The sequence below is a fragment of the Netta rufina genome, assembly GCF_964035555.1.
Source record: "Netta rufina genome assembly, chromosome: 19".
In the NCBI taxonomy this organism is placed as follows: Eukaryota; Metazoa; Chordata; class Aves; order Anseriformes; family Anatidae; genus Netta; species Netta rufina.
This window is the reverse complement of record NC_140143.1, coordinates 6,466,946-6,492,571: the sequence shown is the minus strand read 5'-3', so window position 1 is coordinate 6,492,571 and position 25,626 is coordinate 6,466,946. Positions and strand designations below refer to the sequence as shown.

The 25,626-nt window shown below is 39.0% G+C and overlaps 1 protein-coding gene across 2 annotated transcripts in view; it reads left to right on the top strand.

Annotated features, from left to right (window-relative positions):
* Nucleotides 1-156: 156 nt before the first annotated feature.
* ERN1 (endoplasmic reticulum to nucleus signaling 1) overlaps nucleotides 157-25,626 on the top strand; it is a 37,060-nt gene continuing 11,590 nt past the window's right edge. The window contains exons 1-7 of one of the 2 annotated variants that reach the window (XM_084298343.1): nucleotides 157-319; nucleotides 11,562-11,673; nucleotides 20,260-20,293; nucleotides 21,349-21,421; nucleotides 23,015-23,087; nucleotides 24,192-24,314; nucleotides 25,151-25,252. In XM_084298343.1, the coding sequence (XP_084154469.1) occupies nucleotides 239-319; nucleotides 11,562-11,673; nucleotides 20,260-20,293; nucleotides 21,349-21,421; nucleotides 23,015-23,087; nucleotides 24,192-24,314; nucleotides 25,151-25,252 (598 nt within the window). In that variant the 5' untranslated portion in view covers nucleotides 157-238. Of the gene's footprint in view, nucleotides 320-11,561; nucleotides 11,674-20,259; nucleotides 20,294-21,348; nucleotides 21,422-23,014; nucleotides 23,088-24,191; nucleotides 24,315-25,131; nucleotides 25,253-25,626 lie in introns of those variants that run through there. The other variant, XM_084298344.1, reaches the window with a different exon arrangement.

The window sequence follows — 25,626 nt, the reverse complement described above, 5'->3', positions numbered from 1 at the left end:
CTTAGCACCCCGCAGTGCCGAGGGGGGCAGGCGGGCGCTTTTCCCCTGGCTCTTCACTGGCCGGCGGCAGGGCCGAGCTGGGAGCACGCCAAGCCGCGGGGCCCGGCCTGACGTCGGGGCCCGGGGCCGGGCGGCTCCGCCCCGCCGTGCGGGGAGCGCCGGGGAGGCCGGCAGGAGGCGGCGCGGTGCGGTGCGGGGGGAGCCGCCGGGCGGCCCGGAGCCCCCGCGGGTGGCAGCCATGGAGCCGCTCCGCCGCCGCCACCTCCTCGTCCTCGTCAGCCTGGGAGCGCTGCTGGCGCCGCTCCTGCCCAGGCCCGGGGTAAGCGAGGCGAGGCCGGGGCTCGATCTCCCCGCCGGGCCCCGAGCGCGGAGAGGGTGGGCACGGCTCAGTCCCGGTGTCGCGGCACCCCCGGGCCGCGGGAGGCCTCGCCGCCGGCAGGCCGGGCCCCCAGCAGGGTGAGGGAGCGGCCCCCGAGGGCGGCGGGGCTGTGCCGAAAGTTGGCCGTGGGTACGTGCCCACCGCCCCCGGCAGCGCCGGTGTTTGCGGAGCCGGTGCCGTTAATGCCCGGCTGGGGGTTGCGGGGGCGGTCGGGCTGCAGGGGATCGGCCCCGGGCAGCTGGGGACTGGCTGCCGCTGTAACCGGGGTGCTTAGGTTGGGCTCCGGGCCGCGAATATAATCGTCCCTGGGATATAAAAATAGAGGTAATTTCCCGTAAAGTAGAATGAGGAAACTTTTGCAAGCTAAAACTGTGTAGGTGTATAGTGGAACTGGTGAGACGCTGGATCTTCAGTCTGTCCCTTTGCTCTGTTGCTGTATCATAGAATCACAGAAGGGTTGAGGGTAGCAGGGACCCCTGAAGATCATCTGGTCCTACCCCCCTGCTCCAGCAGGGTCACCTATCGCACACGTCTAGGCAGATTTTACGTATATGCAGAGAAGGAGACTCTGTTCACCATCATTTATCTGCTGGACTCTTATGCTGTAATCTCATAAGGAGAGGGCCTATTTTTCTTTCTGAAAAAAAAAATAAAAAAATACGTATACCTCTATATATGCTGGTGTTCAAATACAAATGATTAGCTGCATGCCTGGGGAAGGCTGCTGAATCCCATCCTGGGACACTGATCATTCTGCTTCCAGAACAAAGATGGCAATATGCGTTAAATTTATAAATGGTTGGTTGATATCCAAAAGAGGCTACAGTTCTACCTACATTCAAAGGTGAAAGACAAGGTGTACAAGTCACTGCACTATAAAACCTCTTAAGAAATAACCAGTTTGGTCATAAGGTATTGCGGGGAGTGACAAAAGCAGGAGCAATAGTGAAGCTGGTCCAAAGCAAATGGAGTTCTGAATAGATCATTTGTACTGAGATAAGCATTTTAATCAGTGTGCCTTAAATTCTGTGCTATCTGTCATGTATGAACTGAGATCGTATTCAAATATTCAATCTTGAAATGTGTTCTTTGTAAATTCTCAGGATTGGGGGACAATGGAAAAGGCCAGCTGGCATTTGCTGTTTCTATTATACCTGAATGTGAATGTAGCAGAGGAAAGTTTTAGGCTGTGTGCTTTGATGGATTGCTTATTGTTACCCGAAAACACTGCTGTAATATATGGGGTTATCGTTCTGGTTAAGCAAAGCTGGAGGCTTTGTTTTTCATCTAGGATATAGGAGCTCCACTCCCCTTCTTTAAAAGTAAACACGTTTAGTAATGAAGCTATGTAACGTATTTAGTTTTGTTATTTGATTAGGAAACTGAAGGAAACAAAAAGCCTATCAACAAAAAGTACATTGAAGTCATTAGTAGAGAGTGCTCATGGTTCTAGATTACAATATTGGCAGTTCAGACTAGGAGCATCTTTCTACCATTTATGATTATTTTGTATCTGAGGTGATTTTGAGTTCTAGGTAGGAATAAAACTGTAGTTCCTCAGAGAAGAGGAGGAACTTTTCATTTGCATTACTTTTTCTTTGTCATAGTCTGGACTATAAAATTCTACTGAGATCTCTTCATGGCCCTGATAGATTTTGGGTTCAGATTTTGCAAGAAAAACATTGATTTGCCATACACAAAGTTTTAAAAATAGTACTCAGTAAGAATACTAAGAAGTAGTTTGAAATAGTTTTACAAATCTGATCTATGAATCGACAAATTAATACAAATTTCTGTATGATTTTTACTTGCAGAGTCACAAAAACCTAGGTTTGGGCCCCAGCAGAATTCAGCACTCCCATTCTCTGGCTTTCTCTCCTCTTGGTCTCCCTGCCCTCCCATCTTATCTCGCTCAGTCTGTTGTTTGATTCAGGGTTCTCCTTCTCTTGGCTTCTTTTCTCAGCTTTTGCCCTAGTCTTCTTGTGCTGCCAGCTGTTGTCCTCACCTGGACTTCCAAACTGAAATCTGTTCTGCCCTTCAGTCCCTTTTCATAGCTAGTTTTCAGTTCTTTGAACTTAGTTAAATCAACCCATTTAACTGGAAAGGCTTATTAAAAACTAGTAACATCACTTGAGTAGTAAATACCCATGAAAAAGACTGGCATACAATTCTTGTTATTGTGGTAACATGAAAAATATGGGATTATCTAAAGATCTGTGCAGAATGTGTTTGATATAAGTTTCTTTTACGAGTATGGATGATGGTTTGCTGCTGTTTATTTTTGCTAAATGTAATCTTTCTTACTTTATATCGTGACTTTAAGACTGTTTTCCTATAACTTACATATTCACTAAAGGGATTTCTTTCCCATCTTTTCCTTATAAGACAAAATCCCGCTCTGTATTATTAAAGTAAAACAATGTATGGCTCTTGTAATTGCTCTAGCAATATATGGGAACACATTATAAAAGGATGACATCTCAGATACAGCAATGAGAAATGCAGTAGAGCCATCAGTAAATAAGGTGCCACTATAAACATTATACAGTACTGATTTACAACTCTCTGATTTTTGTGAGCCATGGGATAATTACAACAGAAAAGTTTGCTGTTTCCTCATGGTAGTGTTGCAGCTAGACATCCCAAATTTTGCCTGTTGCTCTCCTAACATGGAATCGGTGCAATTGAAAAATAGGAAGTTCTCTGGGATGAAACTGACATTTAGACCGTCAGGCTGCTCCCTCCTGCAGCCAGTGGGACCGGTGTCAGTGCTGGGTTGCACGGCACATACGGGCAGCACCGTGGGCTGCTCCTGACATGGGAAAAACCCAGCCTTACTCAGCTGTCATTTCTTGTAATGCACTCTTTAGCTCAGCGTAAGGTGTTTAGCCAGTTAACTGAAAGGCATGAAGACCTATGCGAAACAGCAGAAGACTTTAACATGGACATCTTGAAGAGCTGTGTTAATTAATATTCATGTGTTTTATTTGAGTTGCCAATCTCCTTGGTTGCCCCATAAAATCATTAGTATATTAGGGTTTGTTTTTTTGAGGAATACAGAGTCACCTTGCACACCTAAAATTATCATAGACAGCTCTGTTCTGGAGTGACAGAAATTCATGTTTTTATAACTCACTTCTACCCTCTTTGCTTGCTGGCGGTCTTGTGAAAATGGAGCTAAGTTTTGCTTTTACAGAGAGATCTCGATCTGAATCCTTGGCTGGGAGCTCACAGTGTAGAGCACCACGCAGGGCTCGATCATGTCAGAGGACAGTTGGAGACGTAATACAAATGGGCCTGGTAAGGAGGACCTGGGCTGGTGAGAAATTGCTAAGAAACACATCTTGGAATCTAGTTTAAGATGAAAAGATCCGTAGATTTGATTTCCCTTTCTAAAGAAGACAGTTTATTTTTTGGCAGCTTTCTTTCTTATACTGACTTCATTACTACTTATAATGAAAAACCTTCCCCAGCAGCTTACTGAATTGTGCAGTTTCTTCATGGCATGGTTTTGTTATCCCTGGTGGGTCCTAGCCTGTAGCTTGGTGATGTTATTAGAGGATAGCTGTCAGAACCGGGCTGCTGGTTCTTAGGCAGGCTGGGGTGAACATGCCAATTGCTTGCAGGGTGCGCCAAGCTTTGGAAAGATTTTGCTTTGCCTTCTTACGGGTTTACCAGCTGTGGTTCCAGTAGCATAAATTCTGCTCTTGGCCTTTCCTTACGGAGAAGAAAGTGTCTGGTGCTATTAGTGCTAGAGGTTTCTTAATAGTTCCTTAGTGAAATGCAAATGCATAGCCTGATACATGTTAAAGCAATTATGGATTGAGGAATGTTTTTTGTTTTTTTTTTGTTTTTTTTTTCTTGAGAGAAAATATATCTTGTTAGCTCTTTTGTTGGGTAATCCAGGCATTTCTAAAGAAGCTAGGAGAATTTAAATTATAGGTAGCAAGTCATCCATCCTTAATTTTCTGTCAGACCTTACAAATTAAGTTTGGTGCAAATGTGTTCTTGTTTAAGACTCAGAAAAGAAAAAATTATTACCTGGTAGCACACGGCACTGGGCTTTGTTCACTAGTGAGCACTAAGGTGTTTCTGTGAACCTGGTGGCAGTTCTCAGAGGTAGTAATGGACCGTCATATACCCACTATCAATATGAAGTGTTTTCCTCTTTATTTGTACTTGAAGAATGTCTTGTGGTATCACCCCCAGAGTGCAACATATTTCTAGGTTACAGAATGATAACCTCAAGGAACTAAATGGCCTGGTTTTCTTTCTGTCTGCTGTTTCCACAGGCTTCAGTGGGATTTGTGCATATGTAGTGACCTGCATTTCAAAAGAACTGTTTTTAAGAAGATAAATTAATGGAAGAAATTATTCCCATGGGGATCTGTTTTCTTCCCGCACAATAAAACAAAATAGGGCACTGCTGTGCTAACCTTAAACCATCTGAATGTTGCGGTGAAGGAAGATACAATCTTTGACACTGAACTGTGCCACAGACAGACACAAACACACCCCAACTCGTTCTGCAGCTTTCGCTGCCCTCCCCTTGGCTCTGTGGGTCATTCAAAATTGTTTTGAGTCATTGTGTTAGTTAGATTTCAAAAACATGATTTTTTTCTGAAGATGTGGTGGGTTTGGAGCGAGAGGAAGATGCTAATGTTAGCTGGAACTTATAAATGCTTTTCTGTTCATTCCCAAAATTTAGGCTGTTGCAGATTTTTAGCAGTCAGTGCTTTAGAACATCTGTCAAAGTTTAATTCAATGAGACCTTGAGAGGTATTAAAAATGTGGTTTGAATTTATTAAAAAAATCATTCTAAAACAGTGCCAACATAACCTCAAAATACTGTAAATCCTTCACTTAACATCACTCTTGGGGTGGAAAATTTTTATGACTGCAGATTGTCAAAGCAGCAGAAGCTCTCACGGAATTCCAAGGAGGGCTGTTGTTACGACAGACGTTACTACAGTTTCAGATAAAAGAAGAGCCAAAACAGGTTTTCCTTCCATCTCATTTTCTCTGTTCACTAAATTCAGTTCTTTCTGCTCAGTTGACTCATGTCCTGCCAGATTCCTCCTGTGTTAAATTATATTTCTTCAGAATAAAACTGCAATGGAAAATAATCTCAAGAATTTGCATTGCATCACAGAAGTTTAGACCCCTTCTCTGCAGGGAGGACAATGTCCACGCACACCAGTATTTAGACAGTGTCTGTCTCAGGACTGAGATTTTTTTTCCCCCAGTGGAGAACGCTCTTAAATCCTGCAGGCAAAAATGAAAACAGGCTTGGCTTTGTACATACAGATTTTTATAATTATCATAGCTTTTCATAATGGTGCTAATTCCAGACTTTAATCAATCAATTAATTAAAAATAAAGTCCATTCACAGCACTCTGATAAAACTCACTAATAAAATCAAGAGATTTTTTTTTTTATTCCCAAATCTGAATGAAATACAGATATTTATCTGTTCTTTTTTATGCCTATTGTTTTATGTCATTTGAGTGAATAAACCTTTGTTTCCATACTATTACACAAACTCCCTAGCCGTTTCCCCAGGTGACTACTGTAGATATTTGTCAAAATAATCATCAATATAGTGTTGCAAAGTCTATCGACTCATCTTTTTTTTTTATATTTAGGTTGTAAACTTCAGCAGTATAGTGTGTTACCTGGCTGATTAATCTCAACTGTGTGATATATGCTTTGAAAACTGGGACTGAATGGAGGATTTTGAATATACGGTATTTTGTGGATTTAATGTGTATGAAATAGAACATGAGAGTTAAAGGAAGAACTAACAACATGAAGACGCTTGCCCTGTCTTCAGTCTTTTATCCAAAGCAGTTATCTTTGACACACGGGCTTGCAATGACCACATCAATGAGACTTTGATCGCTAAATATAAGAAAGGCCTTCAAAAGCAGTAAAACCTTAGCACAGACTTGTGGGTTAAATGAAGGAAAGCATCAGAAGAAAGTGGCATTAAGACAAAGGCGGTTGGAGCGCAGAGAAGTAGCAGCAGGAGCAGCGATGCTGTGCAGGTGGTGGTGCAGCAAGGTGCACCGCGTGGCAGCCCCTCCGTCAGCAGAATGTGTGCTCTCGTGGGGACTATGCTCCCACGGAAAGTCCTGGGGCAGTGAACCCCTGAAAAGAAGGTGGTTTCTCTGTCACGCTGGACCTATTGGTGACTCTCAGAATACTGTTCCCTTCTCTACCCTGGGTACTTGTGACTGCCATCGGCACTCGCCATCCCAGGCAGGGAGAGCAGCGCTCTGTTGGCCAGAAAGCGATGGCAGGCATAAGCTATTGTAATTTCATTATCTTAGTCGTACCTGAGAACTTTCTAGGGCATTCTGTCTGGGAGCAACATTCAGGTGTTCATCTTGTTTTCTGCGGAAACTTGTGAGGATCGGTTCTTCAGCTTTCATCTTCTTTCTGTGTCATTTGGTCTGTCAGTGATCTGGAGGGCACAAGTTTGCGTTCTGCTGCATCTGCAAAATGCGGGGGAACTCCTTGCATGTTGAGACCTTCCCACCCAATTCCAAGTACTAGCAGGCTTTTAAAATACCAGTAATCTGGAAGACAGTATTGTTTAGTGATGTATGATGAGAGTGTCAGAGCTCACATTCAGTTCCATCCTTTGTGTAGCCTCAGTGCCACAAAAAATAGCTATTCAGATGCTCAAATATTAAATCTAGAGCTACAGCATGTCATGTTCCATATGCTACATATATGAATGAATGATTTTTGATATCTAACTGTAATCCTGTAATCATTATGGTCTTTATTCTACAGGAGCTTTTTTTTGCCTTTTTTTTTTTTTTTTGTGAAGATAATATAGGCTTTATTCAATTCTCAGAAGAAGACAGGAAGTGAAAATGCTTTGTGGAGAATATACCGATTCTGTAAGATAAGAAAAACTTGTGTAGAGTAAAACATAGCCTAGAAAAACACTCTTAGTCTGTGTATAACCCCGTGGAAGCGGTGGATTTGCTTTATGTTATGTTTTATTTACAACTCAACTGTAACACTAGTCATTCCATTCCAAGTGTCAAATTCCCACCTGCAGTTTTAAGCACCTTCAGTAATGTTCATTTCTGGACTTCAACAGTTGTCTGTTCTTGCACAACTCACTGTGTTTCCCTCTAGGTGCAGTTTCACTCTGTGTGTTAACTAAAATAATCACTTTGGGTAAGGGATGTTTTAGTGAAGTGCTTTTGTATCTTTTTTTGATAGAAGAGCAAACGGACAGTATTGTCCTCATCATTTAAACTCAGTGTGTCTGCTAACAGAACAGGTTTAGGGTAGAGTGGTCTTCACGAAGGAACAGGTATTTCTTACGTTCCCTGTGGCAACTGTGTTCAGTTTTGGGCCCCTCGCTACAAGAAGGACATGGAGGTGCTTGAGCGGGTGCAGAGAAGGGCGACGAAGCTGGTGAGGGGCCTGGAGAACAAGTCCTACGAGGAGCGGCTGAGGGAGCTGGGCTTGTTCAGCCTGGAGAAGAGGAGGCTCAGGGGTGACCTTATCGCTCTCTATAGGTACCTCAAGGGAGGCTGTAGCGAGGTGGGGGTTGGCCTGTTCTCCCACGTGCCTGGTGACAGGACGAGGGGGAATGGGCTTAAGTTGAGCCAGGGGAGTTTTAGGTTAGATGTTAGGAAGAATTTCTTCACTGAAAGGGTTGTTAGACATTGGAACAGGCTGCCCAGGGAAGTGGTGGAGTCACCATCCCTGGAAGTCTTCAAAAGACGTTTAGATGTAGAGCTTAGGGATATGGTTTAGTGGAGGGCTGTTAGCGTTAGGTTGGAGGTTGGACTCGATGACCTTGAGGTCTCTTCCAACCTAGAAATTCTGTGATTCTGTGATTCTGTGATATACCATACAGGATGGATGCAGTAGAGCATGTTGCACTTTGCAGAAAAATTGTCTCAAAATGTTTTCTGCTGTCTTCTATGAATCTGGTGGAAGAATGAAAATCTCTGTAACAGGGCTTTTTGCAAGTACCTCTGCAGTGAAAATACGCTTCTGTTTGGAATGAGAAAGCTGAAACGTGTTCGTCAAATGTCTGAGAAAAATTATTTATGAGATTTTTTTCACAATTCTGTAGCTCACCGTGACGTCCTCTTTGAACTCACGCAGATAGGTAGTAAGCACTTCAAACAGCTACCTTCTGGCTGACGCTGGGCAACATCTGGCAGTTGCGGATGGTGGTTAATTAAACGCAGTTAACCTGATGGGTACAATTTGTTTGTGCAATTAGTTGTTAATTCAGAGCTGGAATATTCATTTAGTGTCTTTGGTTCCTGGTTTTGATTTTGTTTTGTTTCTATTTTGTAAGCCCAGAGTCCTTCAAACAGCTTTATACAACTGCTGTCGAGTTATTTCATTTATTACAAAGTATCTCAGTCAATTGAAGTAATTAAATCTGTTACATCTTATCTAAAACAAAAGCCTGGAAATATCCGTGTGTGTGTGCATTAAGCATTAAATACGCTAGTGTAAAAGTAATCTAGTTTTTCAATATTTTTGTGGATAGGATGAAGAAATTCCTTATCTATCATGAATCGCTTAGCTAGCATCATTTTTTTGTTTTGGTAAAATGCGTTGAGATCTTCAGGTGAAAATTAATACATGAGAGCAAAGTTTTACTGCACAAAGGTTGATTTCAAATGGGTTTTGACCGCAGTTCATTGCTTCTTGTTTTCATCACAACACTGTTATAAGTAAATTTTGAAATTTTTGTTCTTCATTCATTGCTTGAAATCAGAATGATTAAGAGTGGCAGCACAAACGTTTTTAGGATAGTATGTAGCTATGCATATCAGGATGTTTTTGAGCGTGAGGTTAGCTCTGGTTTGTGTAATGTCACCCATAGGGTGTTACCCCACCATTACCTGGGTGGAGGAAAGGAGAGTTTGATTTCATGGGTAAGAAAAATAAATAGATAATTCCCTGTTCTGTTAATCCCAATTGTTCATTGGATATTAAAGTAAACCAGAAGGCTAGGGTGATTATGGTGGAACTGAGCGTCCTTAATTTACGAATGACAGGCTCTGAGAGCCAGAGAAAGAAATGAGAATTAAGTTGCATTGCAGCAGTAATGCTGAAAGAAGAATTTTGAAAGACTGAAAATAAAATCATAAGCAGTATAGATTATTGGAGAGTAGAAGTAGCGCCATGGGGAAAATGGTCTAAGATAGGGAGGATTTCCTAAGAGTTGTTCTGCTGATGGTACTCTGTTGAATTGAGATGTCTTTTAACATCTTAAGCTTCTCTTTGCTGCTATGTACAAATCAGGTCATTAGGCTGAAAAGATACCTCCAAGTTCAGTCCTCACTAGTAACATCTTGAGCTGTATGCTTTATAGGTCAGCAGGAGAGGAATTGCTATCTCGTGTCCCTGTTTGAACAAATATTGCAAAGTTTGATTCTGCATGCAGCTGTAAATATTTTAGTTAAATGAAGACATCTTCCATATAAATGTTAGCCTGCATAATTTAACTGTGTCAAATAATCAAAATTATATAGTAAGGTGCATTTCCTTTTTTTTTCTAGACCTCCAACATTTAGTTCTGATCTATGGTTTCTATATTGTTGTTTTGTACTTAATTTTTTTCTGCACTGTGTTTTTATAATTGTCTGCTCCAGCTGTTTTCCTTATGGCTGGGAAGAAGTGTGTATAATATTTGTAGTTGCTACCTGCAAGTTGGCTAGTTGTTACTTTATTATATTATTCCTTTAGTGTCATTTTCTACGTGAAAGAGTCTAGTGCTTTAGTTTAGTTGTACCGAGCACGTATAGTTTTCTAAAGAAATGGTTACACCTGTACCTGTGCATAATTTGACAATTTTCTATTTTGCTTTGCAATAATTCTAGCATGACTGGTAATTATTTTTAAAAATGTAAGTCATTTAAGACAGTACTGATTATGTCAAATGCACACTTTCATTTCACCGACTGTGGTAGGTTAAGAATTATATTTAACAGTGAAACTTTCTAAACATGGCAGGTGGCACGCAGATGAGCACTGCAGATGCAGTGAACAAATGGCAAGTTATTTGAGCAATAATTTGAGACTTGGTAAATGGAAATGGGTTAATCTTAGGGTGTATGAGATAATCTTTAGTCACGAAGAGAAAAATAAACATTAAATTAACATGTTTTTTTCTGCTTTGCACACTGAAACACCTTGGACTTAGCCTTATCCATCCAGCAATAGCTACATAGTTTTGAGTCAAAGTTTGTTTGATGCCCTTTTAATAAAATTACATGCGATAGCCAGGCTCAAGAGCTGCTTGTGTTGTAGAAAGAAGAGCAGGCACCAAACAGTACTGTACCTGAATGTGTAAACATGGAGTGACGTGTTCCCAGTGGCAGAATGGTTAAGATGTCAAGCTGAGGTCTGAATCCTGCAGTGGACTGCTTTCCAGGAGCTGTGGATGTGTTAATATACATGGACTTGCACCATTGGGGTAGGACTACCTACCCCAGAAATGCAGTAGTTGGAGACGTAGGGTACAGTAACACAATTAGGAGCCCTAACAGTTTGAATCTTCTCAAGCCTTTGAGCTGCTTCTATCCTACTTGTTTAGTCCTTGCTCAGACACAGCCCACATGCTTGCAGCTCCAGCTTGTCACGGCAATAGTCAGCCCCATGAATATCGATCACCTCTCACTGTTGTTTATCCACCTTTTACCCAGCCAATGTCTTTTTGTCTTTTGGAGACTAAACCTTGGAAAAAGTATGCTCTGTTAACTTGGAAGTAGCACGGTTTTGACATCACCATTTACATTCTCTGAGCTGCTTTGAAGTTCCTTGCCCCAGCTATCTTCTTGCATGGTCTTTGTGTCGGCTTTTTTCCTAAGTTAGCCCTATCTCAGACTTCTCCAAAGTCTAGTCACAAGGAGACTTTGATATAAAATTGAAGGAGGTTGAGTCACAGATAGGTTATCCACATTAAGTTCCCGTAGAGATAAACTTTAGCATAGTTAGCAACTGCAGAGAAAAAAAAAAAAAAAAAAAAGGTTAAAAAAAAAAGTCACTGAATTCAGAGGGACAAGATTGTCTGGTCTACGTGATTAAAAAGAAGGCTGGTATTCTAGACAATTTACTGTTTGGCAGTTAGAAGTAAGTCTGTAGTAAATAATGACATTCAGTGTATGGATTTTTCTTTTCCAGAACACCAGCTCAGTAACTGTGCCAGAAACACTGCTGTTTGTTTCAACTCTTGATGGAAGTTTGCATGCCGTCAGCAAGCGGACAGGAGCAATCAAATGGACTTTAAAAGAAGGTGAGCAGATGTCCTGATGCTCTAACAATAATTGGTTATTCAGACTGTTGTAGAGCCTGGTAAATATTTTTCTTCTTAATTTTGCTCTTGTTCTAGACTCTGAGTTAAGCTAGTGTTTCTGGCATCATGTTCATCTTAATTTTTTCACTTGCAGATCTTTTTCCAGATTTTTTTTTCCCCAAATGTTTTAGCTGCAGTGGAATAATTATCTAAATAGGTATCATGTTATATGGGAATGAGTGCAATGTAAGAATGCTTAGAACAGAATTGATGTCAAATGGGAGTGTCAGCTTGTGGAACTGTTGGCAAAGGGTTTGTGGAAGCATGATTTTATCTCTGGTATATCCTACATTCGCTGGTGCCACGGATATTGTGCAAACCTCAGGTCTTTTTGTCTATAGTAGACATCTAAGAACAACACAGGTTTCTAAATAAAAGAACTGCAGTTGTGTACAGAAGTTTAACATTGCTGAGCGACTGGATGTGATTTTGTAATTTCAATTACCTATCAGAGATAGCTCTTTCTATCTTCATGACAAATTCAATATTTAATGCAGGGTTTTTTAGTGGGAACTTGCTTGCATATAGTGGAAGTGATAGCAGCACTTTCTCATCATGTCTGGAACTAAATGAGAGAGCAGGTCAAATGGAAGGGAGTCACAATGATTGCATCATTCTGTCCTCTATTTTAAAAGACTAATGCCAGTTTAGTAGGTGAGCTGAAGTGGTGGGAAATGAATTGTGTGTATCTGATGTCTGCATTAGTAATCAGCCACTCTTATTTCTTTGAACATTCCTATTTGAATGCAACTCTGCCAGACAAAAAGTTAATTTCATTAAGGAGTACTTTTGTAGCTCCTCTTGAGTCAAAAAGAGGTGAGCAAGTACTTTCTCAAAGGATCTTGGTTACTGGGTGTGATTACATTTTCCCCCCTCTGTGACTCTACTTTAAATTTAGACCTCTACTTTGCCTGAGCAGGCTTGAATAAAGAAAAGGTTATCAGCCTCCTCCTTTATTGTTGTTATAAAGGCTATCGCAGCTTTGAGAGGAGCTTTCACTCTTTTTAGCTTGTCCTTAAACTGACATGAATATACACTACTTTGTCCTATCCTTGAAGGATGTCATAACTAGAATTTTTTTCTGCAGGCAGACTTAGTAAGGGCAAAAGTTTAAGGAAGAAATGAAGGGACTTTGGTAAAGAGAAGGAACTTGGTCAAAGTGTGTTGCTCGAGGAACTTCCCTTGTTTTAAAAAAAAATGTTGCAAAACTACTGTTTGTACAGTAGAACTGCCAGACTGGATAATCTAGTTTTATAGGACCTTTTTTTTTTTTTTTCCCCCCTCTGTCACTGTGTTGTGTTCTGTGTGTTACCAACATAAGGTTTGTTCAGCTGCTTTGCAAGTGCACTTATTGTCCATTAGTTTATTTCTATGTAATAGAACAGCACACACGGTTCAAAGAAAAATAAAATAATAGTGATAGTTTTCATTATTACAAGATGCTTCATGAGTTAACTTAGTTAAATGTATATGGAACAAGGGCCTGTACATGTAAATTGGAGAATGAATTTGTAATTGGAGGGTTTTAAAGTATTTTTGCAAAAGTCAATTTTTGGTGGTCACCCAGTGCGTGAGAACCCCAAACAAAGGAAAGTTGTTGGAAATTAATAGCCCATGAAAGTCCATACCATCTTGCTGTGTTAAATCTCTTGGTGGATTTAGCAGCGCAGAATTCAGTATTAATATTACTGTATAAACAGCTTTTCTGTGTGCTCTGTCTGTCAACAACAGGTGTGTAGTGTTACATAGGATTACCCAATGGAAAGTTGCTTGCACTGTAGGCATTGTTCTTGCAGGTGCCATTTCACCCTGAGTATCAGACAATGAACCATGTGTTGTATGGTTCATGTGCTTGGAGAAGTTCTGGAGGTCACCTGAAGTGCTGTTAGAGGCCTTTGTCAGGAAGAAAGGTTTTATCACTGCACTTAAGCAGCCAGGTATTTAACAAAGGACAATTATTATGCATTTTATTTAGTTTGGGAGAAAAACCAAGGTGGTGTTCATTATCAGGCAGTACTTAAACAAACATGAAGATCCTGCCATGTATGGTTTGTTTTAATTTAACACTGAAACTTATCTTAGGTATGCAGAGTAAATGAGCCACTGGTTATCACCACAATAACATGTTTGGTTTTCCTACCTTTGAGTAGTGCTGGCAAGAAAGGCAGTTTGATTACTTGTACTCCCCATAAAGCAGGCAAAAAATTGGTTCAGTTAATAATAGGACTCTCGTAGTTCAGAAATAAAACTGTTCCCTACACATGTAGGGAGATTGTATATGTAGGGAGATTCTGGACCTACTTGTTGAGAATGCTTTGTGCCTTTATTTCCTGTTGGCTTCTGTGTGTCCTACAATCTGACAGCTCTGAGGGCGTTTTGGTGGCCAGGTAACTAATGCTGGTAGATTTAGAGCCAGCAGAAATTGTTATGACATTCAGTTCTCTGTAGTAATAAAACAATCAATGACAAAAGTTGATTTAAAAGGTTCTGATTTCTAATACCTTACTTGTGACCTCTGGACTGCAGTGGACTAGTCACGATAAGGCACAGATATAAAGACTGTATGTATTAACGATACCCAATAGGTAAATTTTAAAGGACTAGTCTGAGATCTGTAGGTCTTGCTCCGATAACAGTGGTTATTCCCAGCTGGGAAGAAATATCTGTGCATTGCTGTAAATTAATAATGATTGTCAAAATGATTGTAGAAGGGTTCTCTTTCCAACATATTCCGGAGTGTGGTTAGTTAGTATCTCTAACCTCAATTTCTGTAATTTCAACAGCAAGCAAAGATGACATGATTTTAAATTGGCCCGTTAGCCCAGATCTTACGGTAGGGCCTCAGATCAGGAAACCGTTTTTTCCAGCTCATTCCAGTGGGGCAGCAACTTACTCGCTTGCTCTTTCAGAATCCCCCACTTCTCCTTTCCAGTCATTGGGTTTGTATGGTCTTCTTAGGGACGCATTATAGTGACGAGAATGTACAGCTCTATCTTGTGCATTAAAAAAGACTTGTTCTTGACTTGGTTAAAGGGCAGATTTATCTTGTCACGTATTTGTGAAATATGGAAAAAAAGGCAAAGATACGTTTAGTATTGCAGTTACAGTTTCAAAAATTGTATATATGGCTTTTTTCCATGTGTATGCAAAATATGGATTAGAATTATTTCAGAATAATCTGGAATGTATCACATACTTCTGCCCACCCACAAGCAAGTAATAAAGGCAAAAATAGTTTCTGGTCATGATGCAACCAAAACTGTCTAGGGACATCTGCTTGCCCAGGTCAAAATGTTCAGTGAATTATAACGTAGCCTCAAAATTGCCTAAATTACTGGATAGACATTAGGCCAACAGGTTTCTAATAGCTGCTTTACTTGTGAGTATAGTGTTAGAGTTGTAGAATAAATCTTTATTATCTAGAATCAGTCCTATTATTTTTTTCATCCAAATTTATTTTACAGATCTTTTTATTAATGTGTAAAATTGGAAGCTTTTTAGTTCTTAAAGAATAATGACTTTGAAGTTCTGCAATGACAAGGATAGGTTTCAGCAGTCTTTCTAATAGTAGTTTTATTATCCTCATGCCATTGAACTCTCTGTGTGGGGGGTAGTAATTAGTTTTGCTAAATTAAATTTCAGCTAAATTTGCTGAAGAGTATCAATGGTGATAACTTTACAAATGCATGTGCTTGTTGACTCGTGTGCATTACCAGATCAGAAAGCTAAAGCTCATGTGTATTGAATTGTAGGATTTGAATATAAGGATTTGAGCTTAAGGAAGAGGCAGATGTATTTATATCACAGTTTTATCATGTTTTCTTTGTGATAAAGTTTTTGTTTAGATGCAGAATACATACTGCTTTGTTCAGTGGTTATTATCATTGTTGGTATTGGAACAGATCAAGCCAATTAGAATGACTTGCCTAATTACAGGGAACTGCAGTTCACGGAAACTTTGCAAGCAGGATGTGCTTCCAGTCTCAGCGTGTTAACACTTGAGCGCTGAGCTGTTGAATAGAAGATAAGGCCTCAGTCCTCCGACTTGTGCAAGAACCTTTTCCAGTTGACTTATTGTGAAGCAGGTGACCTCAGTTCTAAGATGATTCAGGTTGTTTTTTCACTAGTCTGTGTTCAAGCATACAAGAACTGTTATATGACTTGACAGCAGTAAATTAACCTCACAAGATCCTCTTTTATCTCTGAGTGAATTCTTATTTCAAAACAAACTTTGAAGTAAAATTGGACTATGCCCCAGACCACATGAAAGTGAATGCAAAGAGTTCATTGTCTGTCTTCAGAGTATCTTTGTAGAGCTACAACCTTAGTTCAAGATAATGAAAGTGTTAAGAAAATGAGAAAATTTGCTTCACCCCAGCAGCTAAGGATATAGAGAAATGGCTTTCCACAGCCATTTACAGGTGGATAGTGCTACTAGTGAAAAGAGAATTTCTGTAACTTCAAAAAAATACCCCTCACTCTGTTTATGTTCATCCACTGTGAATTGCCTCTTTGATGGAAGTGAATCAGGATTATGTATTTGATAGTAAATGCTTCCTAACAGTACTAGGTTAAGGGTTAGGCTAGATGGTCTTACAGGTCTTTTCCTGAATGATTCTGAGATTCTATGATTCTATGATATACAACACTTACACGTTGCAGGAAGCCATCGGAATAATCAGTGTTTTGTCTCACATGCCAGTAAATACTGCAGAATTTTTCTGCTGCTTCATAGTAACAACTTAATCTATTCCATCTACATCTTTATCATTGCTGCTAAATCAGATTTCAGTTACTGAGAAGACAAGTAAAAGTAAGATTTTTTTTCACTCAAGCACTGTTCTTGATACTGAAGACACGATACAAAAGAAAAAAATAAGGACTTTTTGTGAGCATGATGCTTCTGTATGGCACTCACCAAACAGCTTAGGACTTAAGTCTTTCTTTTGTGCACTCTGATACGCAAGCGCTTCAGAAAAACTCATTACAGGAGTTGGAATGGGATCGTTTGTGGGATCTCTGGCATTGTTAACAGAAGTGTAGGATATTGCATCTATTGATGCAATTGCTGTGAGTGACATTTTTCCAATGGCTTTCAGAAATAAAAGGTTGGGGTAAAAAGCTTACTGCAAATGCGTTTCACATGTATGTGTGTATTCCTTCACTATTACAGTGCTATGTCTTCAATAAAATGACAGAACATTTGAAACAGTTGGATCAGAGTGGAGCACTTACTTCTGTAAAAGTAGATTGCCCAGTCTTTGAAAACTAAGTGAAATCAAGATATTTGTACAAAAATATTTAGCTTTTATTCATGGTATTTTGAGTGCAGGGAGGGAGTCGTAGGACATTAGTAACCAGATTCTCCTGCAAATGTCATGGATTATCTAGGACCAGTTGCAAGAAGACGTGATTTACCTTTTGATATTTCTTGTACTTGTTCAGATTTCTCTGAATGTTCTTTGAAAAAAAAAAAAGAAATATTAAAAAGTTTGAAAAGGTCACATTCTGTCCTGTTCTACTGTAGAGAGTGTGTTGTGTTATGCCAGTAACAGTGCAGTTAGAAAATTTGGAGATTGATTCAGCTAGTACTGTTTATTCAGGCAGTACTGATTATTAAAAATAAATGTAAAGATTTCTAAGAGTACTTTGGGCAAGAAGCTATCTCTTGCTTTCCCTAGGCTGGCTAAAAAGTAATTTTTGAGAAAATCTGCACTTATAAAAAAATAAATCAAATGTATATGCAGCCAGTTAGCACTTCAAAAGCAAGTTGTGCAGCTTTGTTATCACAAATGATCGTTTGAGGAGATGCTTGTAGATAGGACGAAGTTGCTTAAGCACATTTGTTGACGCAATTGTCTAGCAGTAGGCATCATCACCACAGGCAACAGTTTATTTTTTACCCAGTGAAACTCTCAAAGTATTCAGTAAGAGACTTGCATAGTTTATTTGGTTTTTGCCTTTAGGAACACCTATAGCATTTGCATTAAATCTTACTTTAACTGAGGCAGGTGACATTTTCTGCTGATTTCTGCTGCTGTTTCCGTCAGAAAACTGGGAGCTTTTCACTTCCCATGAAGCACTTATGATTATAGAAGCTCTAGCCTGTGGTCTTTAACATCTCGTTCTTCTTTTAGTTGGGTTCTTCTGGGCTTCTGGATACTGGCTTGCAGTAGTTCAACCTAGCAGCTCAACTCCAGAGCCTAAGCGCTGTATACAGCAGCCATCTAATGCTTTTTTCTAGCTTGCATTTCTTTAGTAGTGGAGGTATGATGTTGTAAGTGACCGTTTGTGTTGCATCTCCTAAAGGTCATGGAATACTTGACGCAAATGCCGAGAAATATTTGGCATACGATCAACTGCAAGCTTGGGTCCTCCCAGCATATCCTGAAAGCAGTTTCTTCACACAAGGGACAGGAATGAATTGCTTGGTGTAGTACAGTGGAATAAAGGTTTGGCTAAGTAGTGTGATCTGCAGGGACAGGTCCATAATGATGAATCACTTGGCTTCTGGGTTTGAGTGTTAGTTACTCCTAAGCCTGTCTGATGTTTGTTTCTGTTCTCAATAAATTAAATGGTGTTTATGATATAATGTGGAGCTGTACACTTACATATCATTCCCATCTTACATCAATGAGCAGTGGCAGCTGTGATAATAATTTTGCAGTGGGTTTGCTGGGCATGGTATGTATGATTCAGTGCCAGTGTAGAGCACAGCTCTCTCCAGCTGACTGGGTTGTTCCCAGAAGCTTAATATGTTTTTGGGTAGTTTATTCTGACACCTTTAAGGATGACTTTAGGACATTTCATAGGCTTAAAAAGAAACAAATATATACAAGCTTTGAATGGAGCTGCTGTGAGAGTGTTTACTGTTGTAAAAATAAATTGATAAAAATAGATCCACTGTTATTCCTTATATTGTACTTTCTGTCTGAAATTGTCTGTGAATCTTTGGTGACTATTACTGCTTTTAGCTGCATTGCTGCTAGAGCTGTGTTTAGGTAGGGCTTTCTTACATTTTTTTTAAATCAGTTTTATAAAAATGAAGGGACACACTCCTAGGTCATCGTGTGGTGTAATACACTGCAGAGTGGCAGAGACTTAAAAGACCCATAAAATGAATCACAAATTTCATGTTCTTGTCTTGCTGAGCTCTGCAAATACTGCAGTACACTCAAGCTGTACAGAATCTGTGCCAATTTCCTTATCGAAGACTCACAACATCATTGGTTTTATTCTTATTTCCTTCCTGTTGCAGCATAATGTTTGCACAGAGACAGAACAGGTGAAAAAACAGAATTTGTTGGTTTGATCATCTTTAATCTTCTTACTTAGAGTTATTTTATTATAATGGTTTGATTTGCCCTGCGAAGAAGTGAAGATAACATTGCACCCTCTTGACTTCTGAGTTACTTTCTGCCAATATACCCATAAATAAATGCAGACATTTGTCTTGCTAATTCTAGAGTATGTCTTACAAGTCCGGTCACTTCCATGGTTTTGGCATCAGGGTTGAAAATCCCATGTTTCAGGATTTTTTGAGGCCTCCAATAGTAATTTTTAGGTGCCATCAATTTACATTAAGATCAGATTTACTGTTCTTAATTATCTTTTAATATATGAAGATTTAGATTTAATACTGTCAGTTCCAGTTTTGTAACTTCCTTTTGTTGATGAAAGCTGAGCTGTGTTTCTGATGGTTCAAATGCCAACTACTGTGAGATTGTTTCCATATCTTTTGATTTTTATGTAATACAGATTCTTGGAGACATTTTAGTGGGGAGATTTATTTAAGTGAAAAAATTAGTTTTAAAGTAATTTTATCTAGCCCTTGGCCAACTTCTGTCTTTATTTTCAATGACATGCTGATCGTGGCAGTTTTCACTTGGAGTAGGAAGTAGAACTAGGTTTTTCTGACTTGCATCGGAGCCTGGCTTTTAAGTCATTGGCAGTCACCTCACTGATTTCAGTATGTGTACAACTAGGCTTTCAGTTTGTATGTTTCATTTTAAATTAAACGGTGTTGGCTAAAAGCCATAGATTTACATGCCTGGTAATAAACTAGATACCTGAGACACAAAGTAGCAAAAGTTTGGAAAATACAGATTAAAAAAGCATTAGGTTGGCCTTCTGTTATGAAAATATCAACATGCCTATTTTTGTATCTGTTCTCAGAGTCTCCACAATCTTCCATTAGCTGTAGCTTGTTTTGAAGTAAAATAGGTTGTTGAAGCCTGTACGATAACAGCAGTTGCTGCAAATTATGGTGAGCTACCTCCTGGGCAGCCAGTGCCCAGAGATCACATACGCATGCTGAGAGCAGGAATGTTGTTACCGTGAATACAGGTGGCTCCTACAGATGATGAGCTCTGTCCAGGAGAGAAGTAAGGAGGCTTGGGATACAGTATAGTACTGACCTTCTCCAACTCTGCTCCCATGGGTAGCTGGGGAGTAGTGTGGAAAAGTCTAGTGAGATGAAGGAACTGAATTGCCAGTATTATGACTTTTCCTTTGTTGTTTATGCAGATCCTGTACTACAGGTGCCAATACACGTGGAAGAGTAAGTCTGTTTCCTTGCTCTCATTTATTGCTTGTTTGTTTTTCACTAACATCTTGAAATGTAGTTTAATTTGAACCAAAACTATGGGAAGGTGGCATGCCTTGCATAAGTGAACCTTTAAGTTTAAAGAGCAGATACTGCTCTTTATGTATAATTAGCTACATGCAATTCTCTTACTTCTGTAACACTGAGATGAAACATCCTGTCTGCAGATTGTTCTCTCAAGACCTTGATCAAGTTTAGAGATGAAGTGTGATAACTATGCCAGAAGCTTAACTGAGCAGCTTTGAAAATGACGGAAACAAATAGGGAGTGATCTTTGGGTTTTGTGCTTCTTGTTTTCTTCAAATAAAAGACTAAAACTAGTGAAGCACAGGAAACGCCAACCACGACCACTACCAGAATCTTCAAATGAAACCCTCAAGCTACTACTTCAGAGTAGTTCCTTCAGCATAGCAGTATTGCATTTAATTCGAGGCTTTAATTTTGTCTCTGTAGTCGGTGGTAAAATTCTTTCTTTTTTGTGGTTTTGTTTTTGAATTTGGTTTTGATTTTGGTTTGGGGTATTTATTCATTTATTTTTGGTAATTTGCGTGGAGGCTTGCCTTTCCCTCTTAAATTTACTGCGTTTTGGCAATCCTTTTATTGTTCCTTGCCTTCCTTATGCTCTGATTTTTGTTTATTTTTGTTTCTTTGTTTCTTGTTTCTTTTTTTTTCTTCTTCATAAATTCTGTGACAATTTATAAGCATATAGATCTTGTTTAAAAGCTTTCAACCAGGTGATTGTCTGCCACATATGGATCTTTGAATTTTCACAAGTATTAGTAATGCTATGTTATATCAGTTCTGAAACCTCTTTTTTTTTTTTTTCATTTTCACAGTTAAAAAATGAAACTTCAAAAAATGAATAATACAAAGTCAAAACGTATAATGTTAGATGAACTTCTCTAATGTTAGATGAGCTTCTGACCATAGTTGCTTCCCTGTTCTTTGAGAAACACAGTATTATTGTTGTTTTTTTTTTAAATCATTTATAATTGCTGTTTAAATCCTAGGCCAGCGTTTCTTCCAGACCCAAATGATGGCAGTTTGTATACACTTGGTGGCAAAAATAATGAAGGCTTGACTGTAAGTATATGTTAGAAATTTTCTCACAGTTTTTAGACAGGTGCCCCAATCAGATTCACAAGAAGGATAAGTCACCAAGGAAACATTCTGCTTTCTTGACAGTACTATAAAGGCCATTTGGTTTTATATTATTTAATGGAATTCTACCAGTTTCTTGGAGAAGCGTGATCACACCAAAACCCATCTGTTGTATGTCCCAGTGTTACGATACAGGTTTTTAGCATGACAGTGCCTCTATGTTCTTTTGCTAGCACCTTTGCAGAGTGATAATGTGCTTTCTAAGAGTGAAATGTCACCTTTCTTGTGACTATCAGGAAATCATTGCCAATATTGTTGGTTTTGAAACTTGCTAAAATAATGATGATGACAAATAACATTTCTCTGGTATTATCTAAACGCTGTATGATCTCTGTACAACCTCACGGGAAAGGTGTGCCCAGAACAATACAAATTGGGTATGTCTCTTTCACCCAAATTTTAAATCTTCTAGAACCATCTGCTAAAAGCCAGGATTAATATTTACTCTTTGCTGACACCTTTAGAAGATGTCTCTATAAGGTGTAGTGAGCAGACAAAAATGCTGACCCTTTCCTAAATACTCACCAATCCATGTAACCCACAGATGTTAGCTAATGTTGGACTTTTATTTTTAAACCTTGTGATGAAACTCAGATAAAATGTTTGGCTTCCCACTATTTTCTTTTCTCTGGCAGCTACTGTGATTTCCTTTAAGAACTTCAATATTGTTAAATATTTTAGTATTTACTCACCACTCTACCTCCTCCCAGTACAGCCAAATCATAACTTGCAAAATGAGTCTTGGTTCTTTTGCTCTGTGAATCCAGGAAGCAGCAATCCATTTGAATTACCAAGTTTCCTTTATTCTGTTAATCTCCTTCATTTTTGAACTGAAGTAATCAAATTTTTGATTGGAATCACCATTATAAAAATAATAAAGAAGAGTGCAATAATTTCACTGAATTTAAGTCAACTTTGCCAAGGACTGGTCTTTGTTACTGATGTAGCTTGTCTGTTACTCTTGTGACCTCATCCCACTCAAAGTCTGTTAAAACTTAGTAAAGGGTCTTCCCCCGTTCTGTAAGCACAATACACGCTTGGCAATATCTCAATAACACTGTGGGCAGAGATTCATGCTTCACTCTCTCAACAGTTTCATTTGTATGAAGATATCTGGCCTTTATAGTTGTTACTGTGGAGAAACATTTTATACCCGTTACAGTTGAGGCAATTAAACCACAGTACGTTGAAGCCTAGAGAGCTTTTAAGTGATGATGGTAGACCTTAAAACCACAGAGTCTTGGCATCCAAACCTCTCTGCTGCAAGTAGTTCATTCCACATGCGTTTCTCCTGTTGTAAACTGTTTGGGAGAGACTTCGTCTGTTCTGGGTTTTCAGAGTAGGGTCTTGACCTGAAATTTTGCATTCTCAGGGAACTGCAATAATGCAAGCAAAGAATAAAAAAACTGTTGTTTGAGGTTTCTGAACTTTTCTGGCCACCCTTTTCTATGAACAAAAGCAGACTATCACAGCAATATAAATATTTTTTTATTGTCGTCCCCCTTTTCCCTCTAGAAACTTCCCTTTACCATCCCAGAGCTGGTGCAGGCATCTCCATGTCGCAGTTCAGATGGGATCCTTTACATGGGTGAGCTCAAATTAAATCTTTTTTTAGATTGTAGCATATTCAGTGACCATAAAACATAGAGACTCCCAGGCAGACTGCGTGGAAAAGTTTTATTTTGGGTATTAATTGTAGTTTTTCGTGAATGTTTCTGATGATAGAAAATCGATTGAATATAAATTGAATTGCTGTGTGAAGATTAAAAAACAAATACTTTTCCTGAAGGAGAGAATAACTTTTCTAAGCAGGGAATAGCCTGTATGATTTTTTGTTTGTTTCTTTATATGCTATCTCTCAACAAAAAGTGATTTCTACTTAGAAAGTTATGCTTATAAATGTCATTGACTGCTTATAGTACAATTATCATTATGTTAGAAATCCCGTTGCAACAGGGTTAGACGCGTTCCATTATCTGAGATACAGTGGGTTCACTGTATAGATAACAGCAAATTTGTAGCTTACTTGTCCTGACTCATTCTAATTGCAGATGGATTTGGAAGAAGGGATGAGGAAGGGCAGTTATTGCTTATGACAATAGATGTGTGAAGGATCAGGATGAACTTAGTATTTCAGTCTGAAGGGACAATACCAACTTGTGGTTCTCTGCTTTGTGTTGGTCCGGGAAAAGGGTGAAAAATGTCTATCTGAGCTTCTGTGCTGGACGCATATATGTTAGAGTCGCAGACTTATCAGAGAATTATTCAAGGTTGTGGCTCTCACATAGTGTTGAATGTGTTGTTAGGACTATAGTCCTTAATCAATTTGGAATGTGTAGGCACTCATCATTTCTTCTATCTACTGTCCTTCAACAGCAGCACCTCAGTCTCCTCTACTAGCTTGTAGGATTTTTTACACTTAAAATTCTCTTAGATATTATTAATGTGAAAAAGTATGTTAGCCAATAGTACTGACTGTTCTAAATACTGTATTTAGTTGTTCTCGTCAATATTTGGAATTGGCCAGCAGTGCTAAATGATGAAACTAAGCCTGACTAAGAAGTTGTTTTATTAAAAATGCCTTACTCATATTAAGCTCATGAGCCTGCTAAGGAAAAAAGAGGAATGAAAAACTTAATTGGGAGTACAATATTCCAACCAAATGGTAACACAGCTTAAATTATAATTTCAGGTAAAAAGCAGGATATTTGGTACGTGATTGACCTCATGACTGGGGAGAAACAGCAGACCTTGACTTCTTCATTTGCAGAAAGTCTTTGCCCATCAACATCCCTACTGTATCTTGGGAGAACAGGTCATATGCTTTTTTTTTCTGCAGCTCAGAAGATAATATGTTTACTTTATTTTTGTTTTGTTTTTAAAGTTTAGGATCATAATAATTGACCTTCCTATCAGTCCAAGTTTTCAAGTTTATTTCTTAGAATCTCCTCAGTAAATTATGATTTTAGACTGTACACAGTATTTTTAACTCTTCATGGCTGTGGAAAGACACTGCTTTTTTAAATTTGGGAGTAGTCATGATCCATTATTTTTGTTGTTGAGTAAGTGGCATTTATATTTTATTTAACAATGCGTTCCACTATCAGCTATGAACCCAAGTCTGCTGTGTAGCATACAGCTTTCATAAAAAATGTTCAAGGAAAATGGAGATAACAGCATATTTATTGGCTGAAATTACAGTATTTAAGACCAAGAACCCATGTATAGATGTTGACTAGTAAGAAGGAATGAATCATATAGACTTTAATCTCTATATTAATGTATTATTTAAATATTCCTAAGTGTGATAGTTCAGTTACACAGTAATGCTGTATTTTAGAAAGCAGGGTTTGGAAATTTTAAGTAAAACAAAGTACATCAGAAGAAGCTGTGCAGTAAAAATAAAATGATGGCGATGTGGGCAGTAACTGCCTGCAGGGCTTGTTCTGAGATTGCTGTAGATCAGTACATGAGTGGATTAGGTATTGTCTTTAACAACTATTAAGTGGTTATTTACCGAAGTGTTGGGAAAATGAAATGCAGAGAGCAGTAAGCGATGTGTGCTGTTTTGAAGAGTGTCTCACGTTTGAGGTGATTGATTCTATTCTCTCATAGGTTTTTTTGCTTCACAGACTGTATATTTTTTAACAGAGTACACGATCACAATGTATGACACCAAGAAGAAGGAGCTGAGATGGAATGCCACCTATTTTGATTATGCAGCTACTATGCCCGATGAAGACATAAAATACAGTAAGAATTTAATTTTTGTAATTTTTGTTCACGTATTGGCCATGGACATTGCATACAGAAAAAAAATATTTGTATTCTTTTCTATAATGAGTAAGTTACCATAGGATGGTAAGTAATCAAAAAGTAAGGTTAATCAAAAGTCTGTTTGGACTGCCCATTTGCTATCACAGGTACTGGGCACAGAACAGCTCTGCAGGGTTACATCTCTACGGGCACTGAGTCTCCTGAATCTGGACACTGAACAAACTATGGAAGAGCTTTCAGCCATTTGTGAGACCTCTCAGTCACCCATGAAAGCTCCCTTTTCAGCATGTAGCAAAGGCATGATTTGTATGTAAATTAATCTGTACGTTTACAGCAGTGAGATCTACAAA